At 53.3% G+C, this 25671-nt stretch overlaps 1 protein-coding gene across 2 annotated transcripts in view; it reads left to right on the top strand.

Annotated features, from left to right (window-relative positions):
* LOC120638674 overlaps positions 1–25671 on the top strand; it is a 186319-nt gene that overhangs the window by 44639 nt on the left and 116009 nt on the right. Inside the window, exon 1 of one of the 2 annotated variants that reach the window (XM_039913434.1) lies at positions 14540–14904. The exons of the other annotated variant lie outside the window; for it this stretch is intronic. Coding sequence (XP_039769368.1) covers positions 14604–14904 — 301 coding nt within the window. The 5' untranslated portion in view covers positions 14540–14603. Of the gene's footprint in view, positions 1–14539; positions 14905–25671 lie in introns of those variants that run through there. 2 annotated transcript variants of the gene reach the window in all.

Below are 25671 nucleotides of genomic sequence, written 5' to 3'. Positions count from 1 at the left end.
GGAGGTCCTGGCCCCCCTGCCCCCAGTATGCCCCCTGCCCCCCGACCCTCCATTTCTCTGCCCCTCCTCCCCCCACCTCCCTCCCCTCCACCCTTGCCTGCAAGAGTTGATCCTGGCTCCCTTCCTGCGCGGATTGCATGGGGAGGGAGTGGGGGGGTGCTGATTCTCTCGCGGGCTCTGATCTGCTCACCACATGGGGTTTTCACCCTCTCCCCCTTGCCTTCCATCTCCCTCCTCCCCCCTCCCTCCCTCGCTTCTCTTCTCTCTCTGTCTGCCTCCTCCCTCCTCTTCCTCCTCACTTCCTCTGGCCTTTTGCTCAGTTATTCGGCCAGTTATTCAGGGTGGGGCAGGGTGGACGGGATGTAGGGTACCTTCTGTGTGTCTCCTTGGGGGTCTGCAGAGAGGCAGTGGCGGCGGGCAGGTTCTGGTCGATGGGTGGGAGGGGTTTGGGGGCAGGGGGCTAGGGGCTTCCCTCCTCTGCTGATGTTTCAAAGTAGAGTTAGGTGTGACCTACTTTCCTCCTCTGCCCCCACCCCACTCATTCGCTCACCGTCGACCATCCCGATCTAAAATTTTTATATCCACGCTCTTAAACATGGATTAGTTGGCACGCGGTGGACTGCTCCACCCAGGCAGCAGGGCCGAAGCCGGGCCTCTCGGCACAGAGGGGCGATTAACACTGACCCAGATCCAGGCCCGAGCGCTGGCCGCAATCTGACCCGGGAGTGGTGGGGGCTGGGAGGCGGGAGGGGGTCGACACAGACAGTCTCCTCTTCAACGGCTCCCGGTTGCCTGCCCCCAAGGATTCAGACCAGGCTGGCACCCGCTTCCCAGCCCCGGAGCCCAGGCTACGCCTAGCAGTTGGGGCAGGGCTGGCAGCACCGCCTAGCCTCTTCCGCTGAATCTGCCCCGGCGTCCTCCCCGGTCTCAGCGGCTCCAGAGACAGGAAGCGGCAGGTGGGGCGGGCTCTGGGGGTCACCTTCTGGTCGTGTGGGTCCTTTGGAGCCTAAGCTCGGCCTTTCCTTCATACCTGCCCCTCTTCCTTCCCTCCTACCCTTCAGGGACAGAAGGGTGGAGCTGGGGGTGCTAGGGAGTCCGGGAGGTGAGAGAGCTCAGGAGAGCGCTGGGCACTGGCCTGGGGCTGAGGAGAAGGGCGCTGGGCCGGCTTCTACTGTTGGCCAGACCACTCTGTAAGAGTCACTAGGGGTCCTGGAGGACCGCCTTGGTGAATGGAGTTGGATTAGTGGGAAGAAGCCGGAGCTGGCATGGGGCCTCTTGGGCACAAGACCCCCAAGAGCACCTGGTGGGTGGGCAGGCGAGCTGGTGAGTGGGCGGGTGAGCGTAGCCTTGATCTAGGAACCGATAAAATCCATCTCTCCCCCCCTGCTCCGCGCACACACACGCACACACACACACTGCCACCCTCCTGCCCTTGCCCATTCTCCCCATTCTGCAGCTATCTTCCCAGCAGCCATTCCTGGCCCGAGGTTTGGGCAACCGGAGTTTCTCCTGCCGGCCTGTCCTGGGTGCGGGCATCCATCCGTCGGGGCGGGCTGGCGAGCGCCATTTACGTAAGCTGCAGATGGAGGCGTCTTCGAGGCACCAGATTCAGAACAGATGATACCCGCCCCCCAACAGTCGTCCAGATGGCGGCCCCACTTCGTGATGGTCAGAATACACTGGACCAAACTGTCCCTTCCTGTCGGCTGTTGGGAGCGGTGCCTCCCTGCCCCCCCCGCACTCCCACTGTGTGTCACTATCGGCTTATCTGGCTTGAAGGGCAGCCCCAGTCAGTTTCCCTAGGCCTGGGCCTGGTCCCGCCCCAGTCAGAGACCCGCAGACAACCCAGTCTGACCCGCCTCTTCTCGGCCAGAAGTCCAGACTGAGCAGTGTAGGCTGCTGGGCTAGAAATAAGACTTGAGTCTATTACGGTGTTGATTTCACACTCACCATGTGCCAAGCTCCGTGATGAGTGCTGAGGCCAAGGAGGCATAATCAGATCAGACCGTGTCCTTGTTCCACCCAGGCCTCAAAGTCTGAGAGGGAAGGAGGGAAGCAGAGTGAGGAACTCAACCCCATTTTACAGAGCAGGAGACCGAGGCCCAAGAGTGGTTAAGTGACTTGCCCAAGGTGACTCAGCAGGCCAGGGGCAGACAGCTGGGATTAGATCCCAGGTCCCCAGACTCCCAGTCTCATGCTTCATCTACTGGACAACACTACCTTCTGCTCAAAAACTTCCTGCTGCCCCAGTCAATCCACTGAGAAGGGATTTTATTTATATGAATTTCCATCTCCCCCCAGACCATAAGCTCTAATGGTTTAGCATGTCTTCCAACTCTTTTGTATTACTCTAAGTGCTTAGTACAGTATTCTGCACACAGGAATTACTTAATATCATTGATCGATTGATTGATTGATTGATCAATAATAGGCATGATTCCTGTCTTCAAGGAGCTCACAGTCTCCTGTGTGCCAAGTACTGTACTGAACACTTGGCAAAGTACAGTAGAGTTAGTAGATATAATCCCTGACCTTGAGGGGTTTACAGTCTACTGTGTGCAGACCACTGTACTCAGTGCTTGGGAGAGGACAATAGTTTGTGTCTGTTAGACATAATCCCTGCCCCTGAGGAGCAGACGGTCTATGGTGCAGGTACTTGGTACGGTGCCCGCCAACCAGTGAGCACTTGGTAGGAGTCCGGGGCATGTTGCCTTTCCAGGAACCTGGGCGTCCCCACAGAACCGGTCAAGGGTAGGTGCTGATTCTGCCGGCGGGTGAGAGGATCAGGGCCCCAGTGCCAGAGACATACAGGGTTTGCTGGGGAGCAGACCAGCCCAGGGCGAGGAGGCATTCGTGCCATGGACACGGGCCTGGTCGAGGGAGCGTGGATGGCCTCTGGCCCCACTTCAATCCCTATGGCTTCCCAGAGCACTGGGGGAAGATGGAAATGCTTCCTCCTTGATCCCCTGACCTGCAGTTGCCTAAATTCTGATGGCCTCTTTGAGCTTGGAAAAGCAACCAGAGTGTGAGAATGCAGGTGAAAATTCCTGCTTTCAGAGGTAAGGTGCAGTGAAAGATGTTCCTCAGAAGTGGGACGGCAGGGACTAGAATCTGCCCCAGAATGGGAAGCCTGCTCCAGGAGGCCTTCCCAGACTGAGCCCTCCCTTTCCCTCTGCCCCTCCTCCCCTCCCCATTCCCTCTACTCCCTCCCTCTGCTCTACCTCCTTCCCCTCCCCACAGCACTTGTGTATATTTGTATATATTATTTATTACTCTTATTAATGATGTGTATATATCTGTCATTCTATTTATTTTGACGGTATTGATGTCTGACTACTTGTTTTGTTTTGCTGTCTGTCTCCCCCTTTTAGACTGTGAGCCCATTGTTGGGCAGGGATTGTCTCTATCTGTTTCCAAATTGTACATTCCAAGTTCTTAGTACAGTGTTCTGCACACAGTAAGTGATTACGATTGAATGAATGAATATGATTGAGTGAATGAATGAAGCCTGCTGCCCCTGAGGGCCAAGGCAGAACCAGGTGAAGTCTGATACCATGGCTGAGCCAACCCGCAAGACTGAATTTTAAACAGCCTCCACACCAGAAACTCCCTGTGGGCAAGGAACATATCTACCAACTCTGCTGTATTGTATGCTTCACAATGTGCTGCACATAGTAGACTGTCAGCATCTTAAGGGCAGGGATTGTGTTTCCAAGCTCTATCATCCTTTCCCCAATGTTCAATACAGCACTGTGCACACAGTAGATTGACTATAACCTCGTTGAGGGCAGGGATCATGTCTACTAACTGTATTGTCCTCTCCCAATCGCCTCAATATAATCTTATACACACCACAAATGCTCGATAAATACCACTGATTAGTTGATTGATTAAATAATGACCTGCAAGCCGTTCTTTCCCCTGCTACCATGTTTTCAAATGTGCAGCATTTGGAGTCAGAGAGTGGAGAGAGCCTGAACTTGAAAGACAGGAGACCTTGGTTCCAATTTGACTCTTCCCCTAACCTGCTCAGTGACCTTGGGCAAGGCACTTACTCCTTCTGGACTTCAGTTCCCTCACCTGCAAATCCCTCTTCTCCTGCCCCCTTAAACTGTGGTCCCCATGTGGGACATGAACTGTGATCCATATGCTTATCCTGTAACTACTCCCGCGCTTAGTAACGGGGCTTGGCACATAGTAAGTGCTTAGCAAATAGCATTATTATTGTTATCGTCGTGATCATCATTATTACATTTTGCTCCATTTGGACGCTGAAGCCATTTTTCTGCATAAAGAAAATCAGAACCTGACATAGGGCCTCCTCCAGGAGCCCCTGCAGGAATGGTTCATGTTTACCAGGCCTGGTCTGAGACCATAAAACCGTCTGTCTTCATCCCTCTTTCCGTCCCTCTTTGCCTGGATCTCTGGCTCATTCTGCTTCTGGCTCTTTCTCTCTGCCTCTCTCACTGTCTCCAGCTCTCTGGCTCTCTTGTCTGTCACATCATAGTGCGAAAGCTCTGTGGACTGAAAGCTCATTACGGGCAGGGGAAGTGCCTGCTAATTCTCTTGTACTATCCTCTCCCAGGGGCTTAGTACAGTTCTCTGCACACAGTAAGCTCAAAATCGATACCATTGATGGATTGATTGATGAGGTAAAGTGAGTATTCATTGGCAAAGGATGTGGACACGTTGCAGACTGGCCCAAGCTGAGGGTCTGCAGGTCAGGACAATGGGGCCATGGCAGGTGGGAGAGTCTGGGAAGTGTGGGAATCTGGGGTCCATGAGGGTCCAGGACCATGGGGGACCAGGGACCTTGGGGACTGGGGGCTGGGGGAGCCTGGGGGTTGGCCCCAGATCTCTGCAGTTTGCTGCAGTCCCCCCACCCCACCCCACCCCACCCAGACCTCTGGCAGGCCCTTCCTCACTCATTTTCAATAGTCATCTTTTTTAGGGAAAATCAGTTTTGGGTTCGTCTTTCGTCTGGCCTAATTAACCCAGCAGGTGTGAGCAAATCAGGTCGCCTGCCGTCACCCTGGAAACGTGCTGTGGGTCCGTGGCTCCTCTTCCTCCTTCCCCCTCCCCTTCCTCCCCCTCCCTTTTCCTTCCCCTTTCCTTCCCCCTCCCTCCTTTCCTTCCTTCCCCTTCCTATTCTCCCCCTCCTTTCCCTCTCCTTCCTTCCCTTCCCTCTTCTCACTCTGCCTCCTCACTCTTCTCTTTCCTCTTTCCTCACCCTCTCCCCCCCACCCCCCACTGGCAAAGTGCAGAGGGCAGAGAGTGCCCAGAGGCACTGTGTGTGTGCTTGTGTGTATATTTGGGGTGGAGGGGAAGGTCCTTGAGGTGGCCAGACTCTCACTCCCCACCTGGCTGGCCTCAGTCCTGGACACCAACCTCCGACACCCCAGGCCTGCAGCCTGTGACCTTCCACCTCCTTCCTCCTGGGTGAGTGAGCCTTGGTTGGCCACTTGGGCCCACCACAGGCTATCTGCACCACCTTCCTTCAGTCCTTGATTTGGGAGGTTCCAGTAGATCTGTCTGCCCTCCCTGGCTCCAGGCTGCCTGATGGGGATAAGCTGTGAACCAGCACCCCGACCCTAACCACACACATAGCACAACCCCACAGTACAGTCAGGGGGCTGCCTGGGCATGGGCTTGAGGGCACCACCGGGGCCTGGGGAGGGGGTGTGCCTAGGCCTGGGGTGGGTAGTGGGAAGCTGGGCCTTGAGAGGGGGAGGAGGATGACCTGGACCTGGGGAGGAAACCGGGTCGGTGGGGTTAGTCTGGGCCTGGGGGGATGTTCAGGGCTGGGGCGACGGGTGGAGAAGTGAAGAACTCCGAGCAGATCAGCATTTAGCTGTGCCTTTATTTTATTAAGGAAGGAAAGATCCCCACCCACCCAAATGGGGTGTTAAGCCCCTGGAGCTGAGATGTGCCAAGAGCTTCCGGGAGGGAGGGGGGGGGTGAAGGAGAAGGGGTAGTGAGCCTGGCGGCCGGACACCTTCCCTCCCTGTTCCAGCATCCTTCTGTCCCAGCAACCTCCCAGCAACCAGCCCCCAGCCAGAGCTCCTTTGTTCTCCCCAGCTAGCAGTTAAATTGTATGGAAATATATGCAAATCAGATGCTGTCTAATAAAGAGAGTCATTAGATGGAAGAAATATTTAGTTTAGGAAAAAAAAAAAGGCAGGTGTATTTTGTATAAGAAAATGTAAGGCTGCCAGAAGGGAGAGGCTGAAACTTTTGTGGGCAGTTTTTTTAAAAAAAAAAAACTCTTCAAATACGTTTGAAAAAAGGCCTCGTCTTCCTGACCTTTCCATTGTGCTCCCACATATATGTGTGTTTGAACAATATTTACATAGAAAGCTCAGAGGCTGGAGACTTTCCCGGAATCATCGCTGGAAACAACCTTCCCAGGAACCTAGACCAGAAAAAAATCTCCGCTCCACGGGGCCTTCTTGACAGGAAAGCGGGGGAAGGGCAGGGACTCCCGGTCCTCACTGTCTGCGTTAGCGGGACGTGGGTCCCCCGGGGGGGTGGGGGAGAGGGCGGGTGTCTCCTGGGTCGTAGGGAAGCCGGCACTGTGGATGGGCCCATCCCTTCTGCTTCAAGCCTCCCCGTCTGCACATCCATCCACACAGGGATCATGTCTATTAACTCTACTGTAATAGTAGTACTATTTTTTGAGTGCTTGCTGCTCAAATTAATTTTTCCCATTAATAATAATAATAATAATGTTGGTACTTGTTAAGCGCTTACTATGTGCAGAGCACTGTTCTAAGCGCTGGGGTAAACACAGGGGAATCAGGTCGTCCCACGTGGGGCTCACAGTCTTAATCCCCATTTTACAGATGAGGGAACTGAGGCACAGAGAAGTTAAGTGACTTGCCCACAGTCACACAGCTGACAAGTGGCAGAGCTGGGATTCGAACTCATGAGCCCTGACTCCAAAGCCTGTGCTCTTTCCACTGCGCCACGCTGCTTCTTTAATTAATCACTGGGAAAAAATGCCCAGGTGGTGGGAATAAGATATGGTCCCTGCCCCTTGTGGGGGCTTTCTCCCAAGAACTCAGTACAGCATTCTGTATACAGTCAATCAATCAATTGTATTTATTGAGTGCTTACTGTGTGCAGAGCATTGTTGTTGTATTTTACTCTCCCAAGCACTCAGTATAGTGCTCTGCAGTCAGCTGTGTGACTGTGGGCAAGTCACTTCACTTCTCTGTGCCTCAGTTACCCCATCTGTAAAATGGGGATGGAGATTGTGAGCCTCACATGGGACAACCTGATTACGCTGTATCTACCCCAGCGCTTAGAACAGTGCTCATAGTAAGCGCTTAACAAATACCAACATCATTATTGTTTATGGTAAGTAAACAATAAATATGATTGATTGCAGTATAACAGAGTTGATAGACATGTTCCTTGTCCACAATGAACTTATAGTCTAGAGGACTGGGGAGACAGACATTAGTAGAAATGAAGAAATTACAGATATGTACATTAGTGCTATAGGGCTGGGGGAGGGATGAATAAAAGGGAGCAAACAAGGGATAGCAGAGGGAGTGAGAGAAGAGGAAATGAGGACTTAGGGAAGGCCTCTTGAAGGAGATATGCCTTCAGTAAGGTTTTGAAGATGGGGAGAAGGAAGAGGGAAGGCGTTCCAAGCCAGTAAACTTCTCCATGGCAGGGATCATGTCCGTTAACTACTGTCCTCTCCCCAGTACTCAGTTCAGCACTCTGCATACAGTGGATTGTAAGCAGAGAGCAGGGATCATGTCTACTAACTACTGAACTCCTCCCAGCGTTTAGTATAGCCCTGTGAATATGTAGAATTCCAGCCCCTAGAGGGCAGGGATCATTTCTATTAACTCCTCCGTTCTTCCATAGCACTCAGTACAGTGTTCTGCACACACATTTTGCCTTCATTTCACACTAATGATTGATCTGGAAGCGCCTCGAGGGTGGGAATTGTGTCCCCTAACTATTGAACTCTGTAAAGGGCTCAGAACAGTGCTGAGTACTAGGCTCAGCTACTATGCTCAGTAGAGGTTTTCGTGATTTCTACTGATTGATTGATGGATCGATTGGCAGTGGAGCTGCATGGCTGGATGTGGTGGGAGTGGATATGGGAGAGAGGTGGGGTGAGGGAAGTGAGGGGCCCGGGACTCTGGCACAAAGATAGGAGAACCGGCCCTACATTAGCCAGCCCACCCCTGAGTCTGGCCTAGTCTCTTCCTTCCCATGATTTATTCACTCATTCAATATATTTATTGAGCTCTTACTGTTGTGCAGAGCACTGTACTAAGCCTCGGGAAAGTACAGTACAATAATAGAGACAGTCCCTGCTCACAACGATGCTCACAGTCTAGAGAGGGGGAGACAGACATCAAAACAATAAACAGCATCAATATAAATAAATAATATCCAGATCTATACGTAAGTGCTGAGGGCGGGGAGAGAGGGAGAGAGCAAAGGGAGCAAAGTCGGGATGATGCAGAAGGGAGTGGGAGATAAGGAAAGTGGGGCTTAGTCTGGGAAGGCTTTGAAAAGGGAGAGTAATTGCCTGGTGGATTTGAGTAGGGAGGGCGTTCCAGGCCAGAGGTAGACTGGTCAGGGGTCCGGTAGCGAGAAAGATGAATTGAGAGACAGTGAGAAGGTTAGTGCCAGAGGAGCGAAATGCGCAGGCTTGGTTGTACAAGGAGAGATGCAAGGTGAGGTAGGAGGGGGTGAGGTGATGAAGTGCTTTAAAGCCAATAGTGAAGAGTTTTTGTTTGATTCAGAGGAGGATGGGCAACCACTGGAGGTTTTTGAAGAGGTGGGGGTGACATGTCCAGGCAGCAGAGTGAAGTATGGACTGGAGTGGGGAGAGACAGGAGCTTGGGAGATCAGAAAGGAGGCTGCCTTCTCATCTGCAAGATCACCTCCTACCCACCACTTCCCTGTGAGTGACCATAGATGGGGAAACTGAGGCCCAGAGAGGTTCAGCTCAGCCCCCAGTGCTTCATCCTCTGGGTTGCACTGCCTGCTCCCTGTCCATTATCTCTGGGGCAGGGCCATAGGAAAGGAGGTGACCTTACCTTCTTGGCCAGCCATTTGGGCACTGAGGCTGAGTGCTGGGTCCGCGACTCTGGCTGAGCTGGACTGGTTTCTCCTGTAAACCAGAGGCCTGAGGGCCCAGCGGCTTCTGCCGTTATTCAGTGCTTATTATTGTTATTATTATTATTTCTTTTTAATTATGCAAAGTGCTAATCAGTTTGATTATGCACAGTGCTAATCAGGTTAATTATGCAAAGTGCTAATCAGTTTCTTCTGGCAGCTCCTGAGGAGAGCGGAGGGCCTGGCTGTGGGGTCACGGCAGTCCGTCTTCGTTAAGGTCGGAGGCGCTGGGGAGAGGGAGCAGGGAGGGGGAGGAGGAGGAGCAAGAGGAGGAGGAGGCGGTGATGTCTGTATGTGGGGGTGAGGGGGAGGACAGGAGGTAGTCACGCGGGGCCTGGGTCCCAGCTGAGCTGCTCCCTTGCAAGGGAGCCAGTGGGCACCGGTCAGAGCTGGTCCCTGTGTCCCCAGCCGAGCCGCTCCCCCTGCACAGGGGCCAGCAGGGGCCGGTCAGACCAGGTCTCCACGTCCCCAGTTGCAAACACAAACTCTACCAGGGGGACACATGGAGACCCCAGTCGGCTGGTGAGGGTCAGGGACAATGACCTCTGGGTATGTGACTGGGGGGGGAGCCAATCAGGAGACAGGGAAGGAGGGGAGAGCAAGCAGGTAGATGGATGGATGGATGGATGGATGGATAGAGCTGACTTGCAGATAGGGAGCAGCAGAAATGAAATTGGGAGCAGCACCAAACAGCCTGAGCCTTCCTCCTTCCCCTCAGAGACACCCAGCAGGGATGGCCCCTGGGAGGGCCTGGTCGCCCCAAGTTGTCGCTGCAGTGCGAGGGATCAGTGACTGAGGATTAGTATCCTCGGGACCCCATGTCCAGACACAATCTGCCCATTGACTGGTCATGGGTTCCCGTTATCTTTGTCCCTCCTCCCTGGCAGGTGTGAGCGCCGGGGTCCTTGGTGCGGCAGGAGAGGTGTCTGATTTGGTGGTGACCCCCATGCTCTGGGCAGGGAGTGAGCACTGGCTCCAGGTGGCCATGGACTGGCAATCCCGTGACCTGGTTTGTTGACTGAGCAGGGCCCTGCTCACCCTGGATGACTGGGCCCAAAATCAATCGATTGTATATTTATTGAGCACTTACTATGTGCAGAACATTGTACTAAGCTCTTGGGAGAGTACAATATAGCAAAATTGGTAGAAACGTTCCCTTCTTACAGTCTAGAGGGCTGGGGAGACAGGCATTAATATAAATAAATAAATAACAGATATGGATATAAGAGCTGTGGGGTTGAGGGTGAGGTGAATAAAGGGTACAAATCCAAATACAAGGGTGATGCAGAAGGGAGTGGGAGTGAGACAGGTCACTGGCTGTTGGGGTCACATGGACTGCATTGACCCTGTTGCACTGGGATGACTGACCTCTGACTCCTCAGTCCTGCTCCCACAAAAGCCTTTCCAGGTCTGTAGCTCCCGGCCCCAGACACTTTTCACTTCGGACCCACCTTCCAACCATCCTAGGGGCTGGCCCGTCTGGAGCCTGACCTCGGATTCCCCTCTGATCGTCCAGGGGACCGAGCCCAACGCTGTGCTTGGTGCCCTGTTCAAACTTGAAGACTGGTGTCCACTCAACACTCACTCCAGGCCCAGTACGGCACAGAGCTAAGCACAGGAGAAACAGGTTGGACACAGTCCCTGGCCCATATGGGGTTCTCAGTCTAAGGGGGAGGGAGAGCAAGGATTGAATCCCCATTTTGCAGCCCAGAGGAGCCCCTGGATCAGGCTGTTGAGGGTCATGTGGCTTGAGCTGTCAGGCTCTCCAGGCTTTTAGGATCATGTGGGCCTGAGGTGCTCTAGGGCAAGGTTGTCAGGGTCATTCATTCATTCATTCATTCAATTGTATTTATTGAGCACTTACTGTGTGCAGAGCACTGTACTAAGCACTTGAGAGAATACAATATAGCAATAAACAGATACATTCCCTGCCCACAGCAAGCTTACAGTCTGGGGGTTGGGGGAGGACAGATATTAATATAAAAAATATAGATTTATTAGAGTCAGTGGCCTCAGGTGACCCAGGTCATTTGCTGTCAGAGTCACGTTCATTTATTCATTGATTTAGTTGTATTTATTGAGCACTTACTGTGTGTGGAACACTGTATTAAGCACTTAGGAGAATACAATACAACAATAAACAGACATAATCCCTTCCACAACGACCTCAGTCAGGCAGTCGAATTTATTGAGCTCTTACTGTGTGCAGAGTGCTGTATTAAGTGCTTGGGAGAGTACAGTACAACAGTATAACAGACACATTCCCGCCACAATGATCTTACAGTCTAAAGGGAGAGACAGACATTAAATAAATAAAATGACAGATATGTACACAAGAGCTGTGGGACTGGCAGGAGGGATGAGTAAAGAGAGCAAGTCAAGGCAATGCAGAAGGGTGTGAGAGAAGAGGTGATGGAGTACTTTAAAGGTGATGGTAAGGAGTTTCTATGTCATGTGAAGGTGGATGAGCAATCACTGGAGGTTCTTGAGGACTGGGGAAATATGCTCTGAGGTGATCAAGGTTACTGTATGTTGGGGTCACATGACCAGGCATGATCCAGTAACCTGGCTGTCAGGTTCATGTGGCCTGTGGTGACCAGGTCACTGGCTGTTGGGGTCACATGGCCTGAGATGACCCAAGACCTGGCTGTCATGGTCATAATGGCCTGGGGTGACTCAGGTCACTGGCTGTCAGGGTCACATGGCCTGAGGTCACTCAGGTCACTGGCTATTGGGGTTACATGGCCTTGAGATGACCCCGGATATTCAATTTCACTTGCCACCTTCCCTCCCTCCCCAACTGCGGGCCAGTGGCTCCCAGGCTCACACATGAGTTGCAGCTGCTCCCTACCATCCTCAGACCCTCTGTAGGCTGTAACCTCTGAGGCTCTAACCTCTGAGCTGACGAGTTTTTAAACCATCCAACCAGGCAGCCACTCAGCCCTCTGGAGCAGCAGCAACATGCTCCTCTCTGTTCTCATAACTACTGTTCAGGTTTCATGTCAGATCTCCCCGGCCCTCCGTGTGATAAAGTTTTCTCTGGCACTCTCAGTGGCTGTGACTGGTTTGGTTAAAGTCCTGGCTTTCAGATGACCACTTGGACTGATGGTGGTAGGCATCTGGGCAGGGGGCCTGTGGATGCTGCCTATTGGTGGTGCAGGTGCCACAAGCCATGGGCACTGCGCTATGGGCATTGCGATCCCACTGCTGGTGGTGTCCAATGTTGACTGCAGCCCAGCCTTGTCAGCTGACTCTTTCTCCCAGACCTAGGCAAGGGGTGGGGAAGGTACCCAACTGGACCATGGTGTGGAGTGGGCAATGGGGTGGGGCCTCAGGAAGGGACTGGATTTTGTGGGCAGAGTGGATTCCCCCAGTCAACCTGCGAATTCTAGTTTGGATTCAGAAACAAGTGCCGAGTCCCAGACCCTTGGATCTGTACCTCTTGCCCATCTGGGGAGGGGGAGACCCTGAAACCAGCCCACCCTCTCCTGGCAAGGTGCCAGGGCTGCACACCCAATAGACCAGAGAAACAGCAACTCCGACTCCTGCTTTGGACATGGGTTCCTCTGCTCCAGCTCTTCCAGCGCCTATTGTTCCAATCCAGGAAAAGGAGTGACTGGGTGCACTTCGTCTTTCTCGCTTTCCTGTTCCCAGAGACAGTGGACTCCTACTGCTGGTCTTTGTGGTTGCCTCCCTCCACCCGGCCCCAACCACAGCCCGCATCCTGGCTCGGCCTTCCCGCAACCCAGACCGGATCCCCAGGCGCTGCCTCCCACCACACCCCCCGACACTAGCCTGGCTCCCCAGTCAAACCCCCACACCCCGGCTTCTCCACAGCCCCCAGACCAAGCAAGACTCCCCGGTCACCTCCCAACACCCAGCCTCTCCACAGCCCCCTGGTCCCAATCAGGTTCCCCCAAACCTAGCCTGACTCCCTGGTCACCTCCTGATTCCTGGTTCCCCTCCTGGTTCCCCCCGACCTCCCGACCTCCCGACCCTGACCAAACCTCTCCCCATCCATCCAGCCTGGCTTCCCGGTGACCTTCCCCAGCACACAGTCCCCCCAACTCCAACCCGGCCTCTCCCCTGCCTGGCCCGGCTCTCACCTCCTCACACCCATCCCGCACCCTCCCCTTCTATTAGATCCTGGTTTGAAGGTGGGCACTGCTGACTCATAAATTACACGGAGTCGTCGCAAACGCTGCCGCCGTGTCTATATATTTCTGTCACTTTGTCTCAAATTAAACACGAGCCTTCTCCCCTGACAAGATGATAGAAAAGTTAATTGCTCGGCCTGGCTTTAAATTGGAATTTGAATTTGCAAAATGCCTAAAGGTTTTATGAGATCTAAAATCATGAGGAGCTTAAATTACATTCCTGTGATAAAATTTAATAAATCAATTAAAACATAAAGCCGAGTATAATATTACTTTTTTGTAGGAACCCTGAACACAATAATTCATTAGGGTGTAGTGCAGTAACAATTATTGTATCTTTTTTTTTAATTTTCTTTTTTATTAGTTTTTTTTTCGATAAATGCATCATCAGATCACACAGCACTTTCTGAATGATTATTACCCCATCGAGAACCTGAATTCTACTTCCATCTTCTCAAGCACCCTCCCACCGGCACTGCGGACCTGGGGGCGGTGAACGTGTGGGAGTAGTGGGGGGCAACTGCACCCATGCGGTGGTTTGGGGAGGGGGAGGCACTGGGGGGGCGGGGGGAGGCGCACTGGCACTGTCTTGGGGGGTACTGATTCCCAGGAGCTCCGCGGGCACCGGCAGCTCCGACATTTGTGGTTTCTGACTCTCTGTCAAGAACACGGAGCTGGCTTGCCTCTGGGCTTGATGCCTCTGGATATCAAGATCACAGGGAAAGAGTGAGAGAGAGAGCGCAAGAGAGACACAGACGTGAACACACCACCCGCAGTCACACACTGTCATGCGTGCACACACACACACAACACATTCACCATGTTCACATATCAGATGTCAGGAAAGGATGAGAGTGTGGATTGCGGACGTATCCATGTAGATAGCACTGACCGTGAAGTTCATCTATAAGTGCGTGTGTGGCTCAGAGACCAATGCAGGATCCCACAGTCCTGGCCACCTGGGCACACAAAAGGCGTCCCTGGTTATGTTGTCGTGTTTGATGTTTGCTGCCTTGGCATGTTTCTCTTTGGCCTCCTTGTCTCATTCGCCAGGAAGCTTTGCTGGAAGAGAGCTGTTCCTTCTCTAGGGCAGAGCGGCTGGCAGTCTATCCTCCGCAGTCGCTCCCAGGGCTCAACAGGGATGTGCACAGTCCAAGGCTCTGCTCTACTGGGGCCTCAGATGCCTCCTCTTCCCTCCCGGCTTCCCATTTCTCCAACCTCAGCTCTCTGCCGGTCTCCTGCCATTATGTGCTCTTCTCCCATGTTCCACTCAATGTATGCCGGGTTGAGGTGAGCATGGTGCTGATGTCAGGTGCTGACATCGCCCCAGAACCTGACTCTGTGATCCCATCCCACAGTTCAGTAGCCACCTGCCCTGACGGGGAGGCCTGTGGCACTGCTCAGGGAGCTGGATCGTGCCCGTCGGGGGTCCAGGCCTCACAGCCATCGAACAAACCAGGCAGCCCTCCATTCAGGTCTGGATCTGGAGACCCCCGCTGTGACTCCCCTCTGTTTGACCAGTCACTCCGAGGACATGCCGGCCTTTTTGAATTGGATTTCTGCTTCCTTCTCTCTTGTGGCATCACTGGCTGCCAAGGTAACAGAATTCCTGTTCCAGTGTCTGGCTCTGTGGCTGCCACTCTGTACGTTTGTGTGTGTGTACCTGGCTTCCCCGCTGAAGGCTGATACATTCCTCGGTTTTGTTTAGGATGCAGTCATCTGCACACAGGAGGTAGTCTCCAGGGGCCTGGAGAGACACTCAAATTTCTCTTGTGCTGGAAGAGTTTTCCAGAGTACAGAAGTGATTCTAATGTATTCTGGTGGAGGGACCAACTTCTGGGCCTAGCAACCAGTGGGCTAGCATTGGTTAACCAAGCACTGGGCTAACCACCACTGGATAGCCAAGTGCGGCACTAATAACCAGTATCCTACAATGCTGGATAGCCACTGTTGGGACCCAAAAGTAGATGTGATGGTTCTCTCTATCTGAAACACAATGTTGTGGCCTAGACTCTCCCTGGGGGATTTGGCCTCTGCAAGAGAGTGGAGACCGAGGGCTGCCAGAAGCAGGAGTTGGGCAGGGTGTGAGGAGGCTATGGAGAGCCACTGTGTCCATTCAGACAATCCCAGACTGTTTTGCCTGCTCATTTGAACCCCAAAATAATGAGAATCTCTGTCAGATCCCTGAAGGTTTCTGCTGGTCAGGTTGGTTCCCTACCCTGTGCAGGGTTGAGGGAGATTAGACCTCGGTTCCCGGGCAGGCTCGGGAAGAACCAGAGCTCCGTATTTCATTTCGGGGGGGGGGGGATTTTAGGGGGTTCGGTTCTTTTATGATATTTGTTAAGCATTACATATGTCAAGCACTGTTATAAGTCCCAGGGTAGATACAAGATAATCAGTAGAACATGTTCATGTCCCAAACGGGGCCCCCAGTTTTACTAATGAAGTAATGAGGCCCAGCCATTTAACTGACTTCACCCAAGGTCACACAGCAGACAAGTGGCAGAGCCGAGGTTAGAATCCAGGTGCTTCTAACTCCCAGGCCCGTGCTCTCTCCATTAGTCCTTCCGCTTCTCTAGGCACACTGTTTCTCCCATTCCCCAGGCAGTGTCCAGGGAGACCAGGACTCAGTTCCCAGGCAGTGCAGCGGGAGGAAGACTAGGCCTCGGTTTCCTGCTGACCGGGCAGTGCAGGAGGAGACCAAGGACCGGCCCTTGGGTGGACGGGTTTAGATTTTATGAGCTTTGTTAGCTGTTTTTAAGAGGAGGTATGGGATGGGTTGGCTGACACGGGTTGCCTGGGGACAGCTCTTTGGTAAAATAAAGAGCGTTGACCTACTTAGAGAAATGAATCCGGGAAGAAGAATGATGGCTTGTAGTTGTCCGTGAGGGTTTGGGGGTCGCTGAGGGTTGAGTTCCATCTTGAGGCTTGTTTCCAATGGTTCAGAGAGTCCTGGGGTCTCTGTCAGCCCCCTTCTCCCTGGGTGGGGGGGATTTGGAGCGGTTGGGGGCTGGGAACCAGGTCTGCCTGATGTCCACTGGGAACTGGGGAATGACGGGGGGTGGGGTCTGGATGAGTTGCCTGGATTTTGGTCCAGGCGGGTTCCAGATTGGTTCAAATAAGGAGTTCGGATTCCGCTGGAAATACTGCCTGTGACTTGCAGGGTCAATCAGCCATGAACCCGTTCAGTCAGAAATGTGCTCCCAGTGTCAGCTCCATCCTCTCCTGCTGCGGACAGAGAAGTAGTGCATCCTAGGGGAAAGAGTGAGGACCCAAAGTCAGTGTCCTGGGTTCTCGACCCGGCTCTACCACTTGCCTGCTATGGGATATTGGGCCATTCACTTCACATCTCTGAGTCTCAGTTTCTTCATCTGTAAAATGAGGATTCAATACCTGTTCTCCCTCCTACTTAGACTCTGAGCCCCTTGAGGGGCAGGGACTGAATCTGACCTGGTTATCCTTTATCTACTCCAGTGCTCAGCCCAGTGTTGTTGTTATTATTATGAGTCCTTCTCTGTTTTTCCATCTGCCTTGCTCAAAATCCCAAATCTTGAATGTTTCTCCATTTGGCCTGACTGTCGTCCTCCTTCAGTTGGGTTGCTGGGCCCTGGTCTGGCCTGGTGGAGCTCTGGATTGGGGGCCCCGGCCTATGGGAGAGGGGCCCAGGTGGCCAGCCTGGAAGAGAGGGTGCGCCGGCAGGGGCAGGTGAGGACGTGTTCCGCCGCTCCCTGGGCCCGGCTCTCCTCCAACCCGCCTGCTGGCCCCACGAGCCGAGCCACAGGAAGAGCCCCAGTCTGAAATTACCAGGTCGGAACCCCCAGAAAGAGGACCGTCCCCTGGGCTTCACTCCCTGACAGGATCCAGGGAGGAGGCAGAGGAACAGAGCGGCAGGGCCCCGTCTACACTAACCTCCATGGGTCTGGCTCTGTGCCCCACTGGTTTGTCTACACCACCCTGCCTCCATGCATGCTGCAGCAACAGGGGCCACCATTGTGGCCCAAACCCAGAGAGTCCCCACGATTCCCAGAGCCTCCTGAAACCTGAGCCCTTGAGAGAGGCAGCCCCAGGTGTCGGGCGGGACCGCCGGGCAGCAGGCAGGACCTCCAGGTGGTGCTCGGTACAGGCTACAGCCCCCAACGGGTACTGAGTCGACCCACCCCACCACAGCTGTGGTGTGGACAGTCCCACCCAGGATGCCTGGGAAGAGTCTCCATGGGGAGTGTTGGGAATACTGCAGGGGCAGTGGAACGTGCAGCTCCTTCCCGCCCCCGATTATCCGGTGCACGGTGATGTGGATAGAGTAGACATGCAGCTCCCAGTGCAGGGTGATGTGGGCGGTGTTGATGGGTAGTCCACCCCGAGATTCTCCTGTCCAGGTTAGACCCTCAGCCTCTCAGCTTCTCTGGTGCAGGGTGATACAAACAGCCTAGACCCACAACCTCCCAGCTCTCCGGGGCAGGGTGATGTAGACAGTGTAGACCCCACAACCTGGCAGAACCATGCTGACCTGTTAGCGGGATCCATAAAGATATAAATCAGACAAATGCAGAGTATTTTATTATAGTAATTAAAATAATTATGGTACTTGTTAAGTGCTTACTATGTGCCAAGCATTGTTCTAAGCACTGGATAGATACAAGTTAATCAGATTGGACGCATACCTGTCCCACATGGAGCTCCCACTCTTAATCCCCATTTTACAGATGAGATAAATAGGCTCCGAGAAGTGAAGTGTCTTGCCCAAGGTCACACAGCAAACAGGTGGCAGAGCCGGGATTAGAATCCAGTTCCTTCTAACTCCCAGGCCCATTTTATCATGGGAGAGTACAATACAGTCAAGTTGGTAGGCATGCAGTTGTACGGTGAATTGTGCTGTTCACGGTGAGCCACACCATCTCCCTTGGTTGTACGTTTGATATGTTCACTCAGAGTTTGATACCCTCACTTTAAATAATTCATGGGAAGAAATGATCACTTCATAATGCCACAAACTCACAGCAGGCAAAACTAATTTTACACAATATGAAAACAGATTTTATTTATTAAAAGGAATATTAAAAAAAAACCCACCACAACTTTTTTGGACACCAGCTGCTGGGCAATAAATAGAATACTTTAGGACAAAAAATCTCAATCCATAAAAGCTGTTCATGGAAGACCACTGGGAGGGTGGAAATGCTACAGGGGAGGCTATGGTCAGTCATTTCAAGGGACCCGGAGAGGAGGAAGAGAAGAAGGGGAGGAGGAGGAAGGTGGGGGAGAGGAGGGAGCAGGGTGGGGTGCGGAAGTGGGGGAGAAGGAAGAGGAGAGGGAAAGAAGGGAGCCCGCTGGCCGGGATGGAAATTTGACTTTTCTTCCTCCTTGCGACGTAGCAGCAGTGTGTGTGCGCGTGCGTGTGTTGGGAGGCTTGGGGTGGGATGGGGGGGGACAACCGTCTGTCAGGGCTGTAGACATTTATTTCTGTAAGAATCAAGAAGCCCCGGTGGGGGTGGGGACCACGGGTGCCTGCCTGTCCGTCCATCCGTCTGCCTGTCCTCCAGCCCCCAGGTCCAACTTCCCCAACCACCGAGTTCGGGCCCACTGTGGTTTTCCCTTGATGTGGCTGAGCAAGTGGTCTGGCCTCCTTGTGGGCAGGGGAGAGGAGAAGAGCGGCCGGATCCCAGGCGGGTGGGGCAGGGGAAGGGAGAAGCCTGGAGAAGGACAGGACAGGGGTGGGGTGGGGAGGAGGAGCATAAATTTGGCAGAATCGTCCCATATGTTGCAACACAAAGTAGCCAGACGCCCGACTTGCTGTGCCGTGTGCAAATCCTTTTTGTGCGCAAGCGTTGGCCCGCGGTGGGGTGGGGCAGGTCTGCCCGCCCGCCCACTCCAGCTGGTCCTGCCTGGGCTCTGGCCGCTCGCTGGCCACAGGCCACCTCCCTGGGGAGGGGCAGAGGGGCGATGGAGACGGCAGCAGAGGGTCTGGAGCCGAGGTCAGAGCCCTCAGCCCCCAGCAGGCGACGGTCTGTGAAATGTTTATGGCGGCCATGGCGGCTGAGATCCCCGGCCTGGAAGAAGGCGGGGCCCGGGCCATCCGGAGTCCCACAGGACTGGAGGGTCCAGGCCCACCCAGGCCTGGACGGAGCCCAGGCCAGCACGAGCTCTGGCCCGGAGTGGTTCCTCTCGTGGTCTGGAGCAGCTTCCGCGCTTGTGGAAGCAGTGTGGGGCCGGGGGCCTGGCGCAGGGGCTGAACCGCTGACCGCCTCCCCCAGGGACCACAGTCCTCCTCCTTGTGCTCCAAGACCCCAGGCCCACACTGCTCTCGCAGTGGTTCGCTGAGCGCCAGTAGGGCCTCTGTCGGGTAGCCCCCAGGGTGAGATTCTTCGTGGTGGTGGTCAGAGCCAGTGGAGCCGCACCATTCGGGATGATTGTTTGGTGCTGCCACGCCCCCTTCTTCCCTGGCACATGTGGAGTAAGCAGCAGTCTCTCCCAGAGGATGTTGGGAACCCTGGACCTTCCCAGAGGCCTCAGGGGGCCACGAGCCTGGCCCGGGTTCCAGCGTCCCAGTCCCGGGCATCACTCGGCCTGTCACCGCTACCATAGCACCGGGGAAGGTCGTGTCCGGCTCCCAGTTGGCCAAGCAGAGGGGGCAAATCGAGTAGTCTGGATACAGTGGGTGGAGCGGTAGTGGGGCTGGTCCGGCGGGAGGGGACTAGAGTGGCAAGTGGGAGCCCAGCACGGCGGCAAACGTTTGCAAATGACTGTTGTTTCTTGCAAAGTATTTCCAGAGCCAAATTTAAGCTCTGTGTGTGTGTACATGTGCACGCATGTGGTCGATAGTCCAGGTTTCGAGGAGGAAACTCAAGAAACTGATTTTGTTAAAGATGCAAACTCAGAGGTGGCTTACTCAGAGAACTGTGCTGGCAGTCCCCGAGCTGAGCAGCTGACTCTTTTTGTTTTTGTTTTATGGTATTTGTTAAGCACTTACTATCTGCCAGGCACTGTACTGAGCCCTAGGGTAGATATAGGCTAATCAGGGTGGATGCAGTCCATGTCCCACATGAGGCTCACAGTCTTAATTCCCATTTTACAGATGAGGTAACTGAGGCACAGAGAAGTGAAATGATTTGCCGAAGGTCACACAGACAAATGTCGGAGCCAGAATTAGAACCCAGGGCATCCTGACAGTGAGACCCGTGCTCTTTCCACTAGGCCGTGCTGACCCTGTTGCCGATGAGGGAGTTGTGCTTTGAGTACTGGTCCTGTCACCCTTATATGCCCGGGCTTTTGGCCTGCTTATTCGAGGATTATTGCCCTGGTCGTCCTGGTCCATCCTCCATCCATTCGTTTTTGTGCTGCTTCCAGTTTTTACCTCCTTCCTCCTCCTGCTCCGACTGCTAGTCATCCATTGCTTTCTCCCTGCCTCCCCCCAAAATAATATCAATCCATCAGTGGCATTTATTGTACTAAGCGCTTGGGGGAGTACAATACAACCCGGTTGGTAGACGCGCTCCTGGCCCACAAGGAGATGACACTTTACAGGGGGAGCCAGATGTTTGAAGAAATTACACATAAGGGAAATGGCAGAGGGTAAGAATAGATAAGTATTGTGGGGCTGGGATAGCATCATAATAACGATAGTAGTGATGGTGCTAAAGTTTTGTGGGCCTGGATGAGTGTCGTGATAATGATAGGAAAGGTGGTAGTTTTTAAACACTCACTCTGTGCCAGGCCGTGTGCTAAGCGCTGGGGTGGAGACAAGTTAATCAGGTCAAATACAGTCCCTGTCCCACACAGCACTCAGAGTTTAAGTGGGAGGGAAATCAAGTATTGAATCCCCATTTTATAGATGGGGAAACTGAGGCCTAGGGAAGTGAAGTGATTTGCCCAAGGTAATATGGCACGCAAGCGGCAGAGCTGGGATTAGAGCCCAGGTCCCCTGACTCCCAAACCTGGGCTCTTTACCCTAAATCATGCTTCTCCTACCCTTCCTCCCCCTCCCTTTCCCCTGCCCCCTCCACTTTCCCTCCCCTCTCTCCCCCATCCTCCCCGTCCCCTCCCAGTGCCCTCCTCCTTGGCGATAAGAAGGGACACCAGGGGTGCAGTTGCGTTCTGGGGAGGAGTGAGCATAAACATCAGCGGGAGTGCTTCATTAACGTTTGGAGAACAATGCGAGATGGGAGGGAGCGTAATAAGTAGCCTCTTGAAGCATTGCGGGGTCTCAGCGGGGCTCATACTTATCCCAGTGGGCTTCCTGCCTGCATGAAGGCCCAACCTTCTGGCCTCGTCCTCTCCTCCACTTCTCCACGCAGCTCCAGCCAGAGGGCAAGGGCTTTTCCTCCCGGAGTTCGCTGGGCTCCAGAAGATGAGTATTGGGTGCAGGGGCACAGCAGAGCAGGGGCGCGACTGGGGGAAGGGGTGATGCATAAGCAGGGCGAAGGACCACCTCTCATCCCCGTTAGGGAGCGAACAGCAGCAGCAGAGCCGGAGACAGAAACCTGTTGCTGGGGGAAGGGCCGGCGGGTGGATTCCCGGTTTCCGGACCTTGTGCTGTCCTCTCACCCTCCCCGCCCCCGTGGGGTCTGGGGACGTGCCGCTGCGGGAAGGGCCGGCAGGCGGATCCCCAGTGTCCAGACCCTGCGCTGACCTCTGACCCTCCCCACCCCTTGTGGGGCCTGGGGATGGGCCGCTGGGAAAGGGGCTGGCAGGCAGAGTCCGGCATCCGGACCTTGGGCTGATCTCTGGCCCTCTCCGCCACTCTTGGCAGGGGCCTGGGGATGGGCCCTGGATCAGCGCGGGCAGTGGCCCGTCGGCGGCCCTGTCTGGCCCTGCCCCCACAGATTCTGACTCCCGCAGCGGGCGGGCCAGACTCTGTGGTCCGGAACCCAGGCACACTCAAGCGTCCATATCTGCAGAGGGCCGAGATCCCAAGCTCGAGAAGCAGGGTAGAGGATAGTGCACGGACCTGGGAGTCAGAAGATCATAGGTTCTAATCCTGGCCTTACCACTCATCTGCTGTGTGACCTGGGGCAAGTCACTTCACTTTTCTGTGCCTCAGTTACCTCACCTGTAAATTGGGAATTGATACTGTGAGCCCTATGTGGGACAGGGACTGTGTCCAACCTGATTTGCTTGTGTCTACCCAGCATTTAGAACAGTACCTGGCACATGGTAGGGGCTTAAAAAATGCCATAATTAACTAAATAGAGCTCTGGTGTCGGTGAGCCACCCTGGCTCCCGAGAGGTCAACCCAGGCTTCACCTGGCCTGCTTCCTGCCCAGGCTCCAACTGCCCCCCACCACCCACCTTGAGAGACGTGCCCAGCCTCCTCCCACCCCCACACCACACCCTGGAGCCAACAACAATCCCCCACCCCCCAGATCCCCCTGGATGTGGGTCCCGGCGGAGCTCAGTGTTGGGGCTCCTCAGGCAACCCGGAGCTTGGGACCGTACCTTGTGCACGCTGGCTGGGTGGGACCCAAGTGTGAGGTCGCTCCTGGCCCTGCATGGTGGGGGCTGCCTGCAGCCCTCAGGTCTTGCTGGAAACCCAACTCTGAAAGGAGCTGGGTCTCTGCAGCCTTGGTAAATAAGGGCCTGGAATCACCTGCCCCACCCCTTCCTGTGCTCAATCTCCCAGTCTTTGAAAGGCCTTTTTGGGTCCCAATTCATTCTGAACCACTGTCTTTCTAAAACCAGAACTGGGCAGAAGAGAGAGCCGCTACGAGCACCGGTCCATGTTGGCATCTGTGAAAAAGGATGGGAAACTGATGGAATAATTACATTTGGAATGCTCAGCAAAGGCGCAATACCAGAGGGGAATATTTCTTACTTTAGCACAGTTCTAACCCTCTCAACGGGCTGGGGAGAGCACGGGTAGAATTAGCAGGCACAGTCCCCTCCCTTGAAGAGCTGACAGTGTGCTGTGTGCAGAAGTACTGTGCTGAGCCAATTTGAGGAGAAGACAAGAGAGGTAGTAGACACAATCCCTACCCTCCAGGAGCTTCCAGTCTACTGAGTGCAGAGCACTGTGCTGAGAACTTATGAGAGGACAATAGAGTTAGTAGACATGATCCCTGCCCTCAAGGAGCTTCCTGTCTAGTGAGACTGGAGAGTGTGGGAGGCCACAATCCGCTCCTTCTCACACGTTCCTTCTTTGGAGTCTGGAACCAGAACCAAGGACCCCAGATAATAATAATAATTGGAGTATTTGTTAAGTGCTTACTGTGTGCCAAGCACTGTACTAAGCACTGAGGTGGTTACAAGCAAATCAGGTTGAATACAGTCCCTGTCCCACGTGGGGCTCACAGTTTCGATCCCCATTTTGCAGATGAGGTAACTGAGGCACAGAGAAGTGAAGTGACTTGCCCAAGGTCACACAGCAGACGTGTGGCGGAGCTGTGATTAGAACCCATGACCTTCTGACTCCTAGGCCCAAGTTCTATACACTAGGTCATGCTGATAAGCAGCTGGTGGCAGTTAAACTGGATTCCAGTGAAATCAGTCAAGTCCACAAGGCTCCCAAAGATCATTTAAGATGATCAGGCAGGAGCCGAACGTCCGGGAGCAGAGCAAAGTGCCTGTAGGCCATGCTGGAGCAAGTGTGCCACTTGTTTGCTGTGTGACCCTTGGGCAAGTCATTTCACTTCTCTGTGCCTCATTACCACATCTGTAACGTGAGGTATTAAGACAGTAAGCCCTGTGGGACAGGGACTGTGTCCTACCCAATTTGCTTGTATCCCCCGCAGCACGTACTATGATGCCTGGCACATAGTAAGTGCTTAACAATACCGATTATTATTATTATCATTATTAAATGTGAGAGGCCAACTCTTCTCTGCATCTGGGATGACCATGTCCTACAGAGCCAGTGAAATCTCCAGCCCCAGGTGCTACTCATTTGCCATCGGTTGGGGCTAGCCAGCGGAAGATAGAAAACCCTACAGGGTGACAGAAACCACAGCCATATTTGGACCACGAAGACTGCTAGATGTAAGCATGTTATGGGCAGGAGTCCTGCTGCTAATTCTGTTGGATTGTACTCACCCAAGATCTTAGTACAGAGCTCTGCAAATAATAAGTGCTCAATAAATACCATTAATTATTTGATTGACTGGAGTGGCAATAGAAGTAGGAAATATCAAAATGGATGGAAGCTGACCAGATTGGCTTGTTCAGTTAAATGGAACCAAACCATTTTTTGCCCAATCAGGGTGCATGACTGCCCATTTAACCATACCAATGTGCAACATATTAGAATTCCATTCCGATTAAATGAAGGTTACATCATGATGATACTGTACTCAGGTCTAACCCTGGGAATAAGAACAATTAACAAGAGGAAACGAAATTGTTCAGTTCTGAGGGAACAGATATGGCAAAGTTGTTTTTTTAAAAAATATATCTGGCACTTGGGTAAGTGATGAATGTTTTAAACTGCCTGAGAAACAGGGTGTGTGGTTTTGAAGAGAGGTGTCAGAAGGAACTTCCTTTATGTAAAATTGATTTTAAGGAAGGTTATGTTGTAGGAATAGGTGCATAAAGGGATGGAGTCAGACGGCGGGATGGCTACATTCCTCAACCATAGGAGTGAGGGAGGTGGGAAAAATCACCTTGTATCTGGGTTCTGAAGACCTGAGAGTTTGAAGGAGATTTCAGATTAGAGGGGAAAAAGTTATCTGATGAAGTAGAAACAAGAGTGTCGACCAGAGAAGCAGCATGGACTAGGAAGGAACACAGAATTGGGAGTCAGGGGACCTGGCGTTCTAATCCTGACTCCACCCCTTGCCTTCTATGTGACCTCAAGCAAGTCACTTCACTTCTCTGGGTCCCGGTTTTCTTCATTTTTAAAACGGGGATTGAGTACCTGTTCTCCCTCTCCCGAGGCTGTGAACCTCATGTGGGTTAGAGATCGTGTCTGAGCTGTTTATCTTCAATCAATCATTCAGTTAATCTGTGGTATCTATTAAGCACTTACTGTCTTTAGAGTGCTCTACCGAGTGGTCTGGGGGACTGCAGTATAATGGAACTGGAGAAGCAGCATAGCCTAGTTGATAGATCACAGGCCTGGGGTCAGGAAGGACCTGGGTTCCAATGCCACCTCTGCTCCTTGTCTGTTGTGTGATCTTGGGGCAAGTCACTTAACTTCTCTTTGCCTCAGTTACCTCATCTGCAAAATGGGAATTAAGACTGTGTGCCCATGTGGGAACATGAACTATGTCCAACCTGATTAGTATCTACCCCAGCACTTAGTACAGTGCCTGGAACATAGTGATTGCTAACAGAATACCATTTTTAAAAAGTGGACCTCATCCCTGCCCACAAGGAGCTTTACAGTCTAGATGGGCGAAACAAATATTTAAAATAAATTACAGATGCATTTGGACAT

Source organism: Ornithorhynchus anatinus, chromosome 11 (genome assembly GCF_004115215.2).
Source record: "Ornithorhynchus anatinus isolate Pmale09 chromosome 11, mOrnAna1.pri.v4, whole genome shotgun sequence".
Lineage (NCBI taxonomy): Eukaryota > Metazoa > Chordata > Mammalia > Monotremata > Ornithorhynchidae > Ornithorhynchus > Ornithorhynchus anatinus.
Note: the sequence above shows the minus strand (reverse complement) of the source record. Positions and strands in the feature narration are given on the sequence as shown.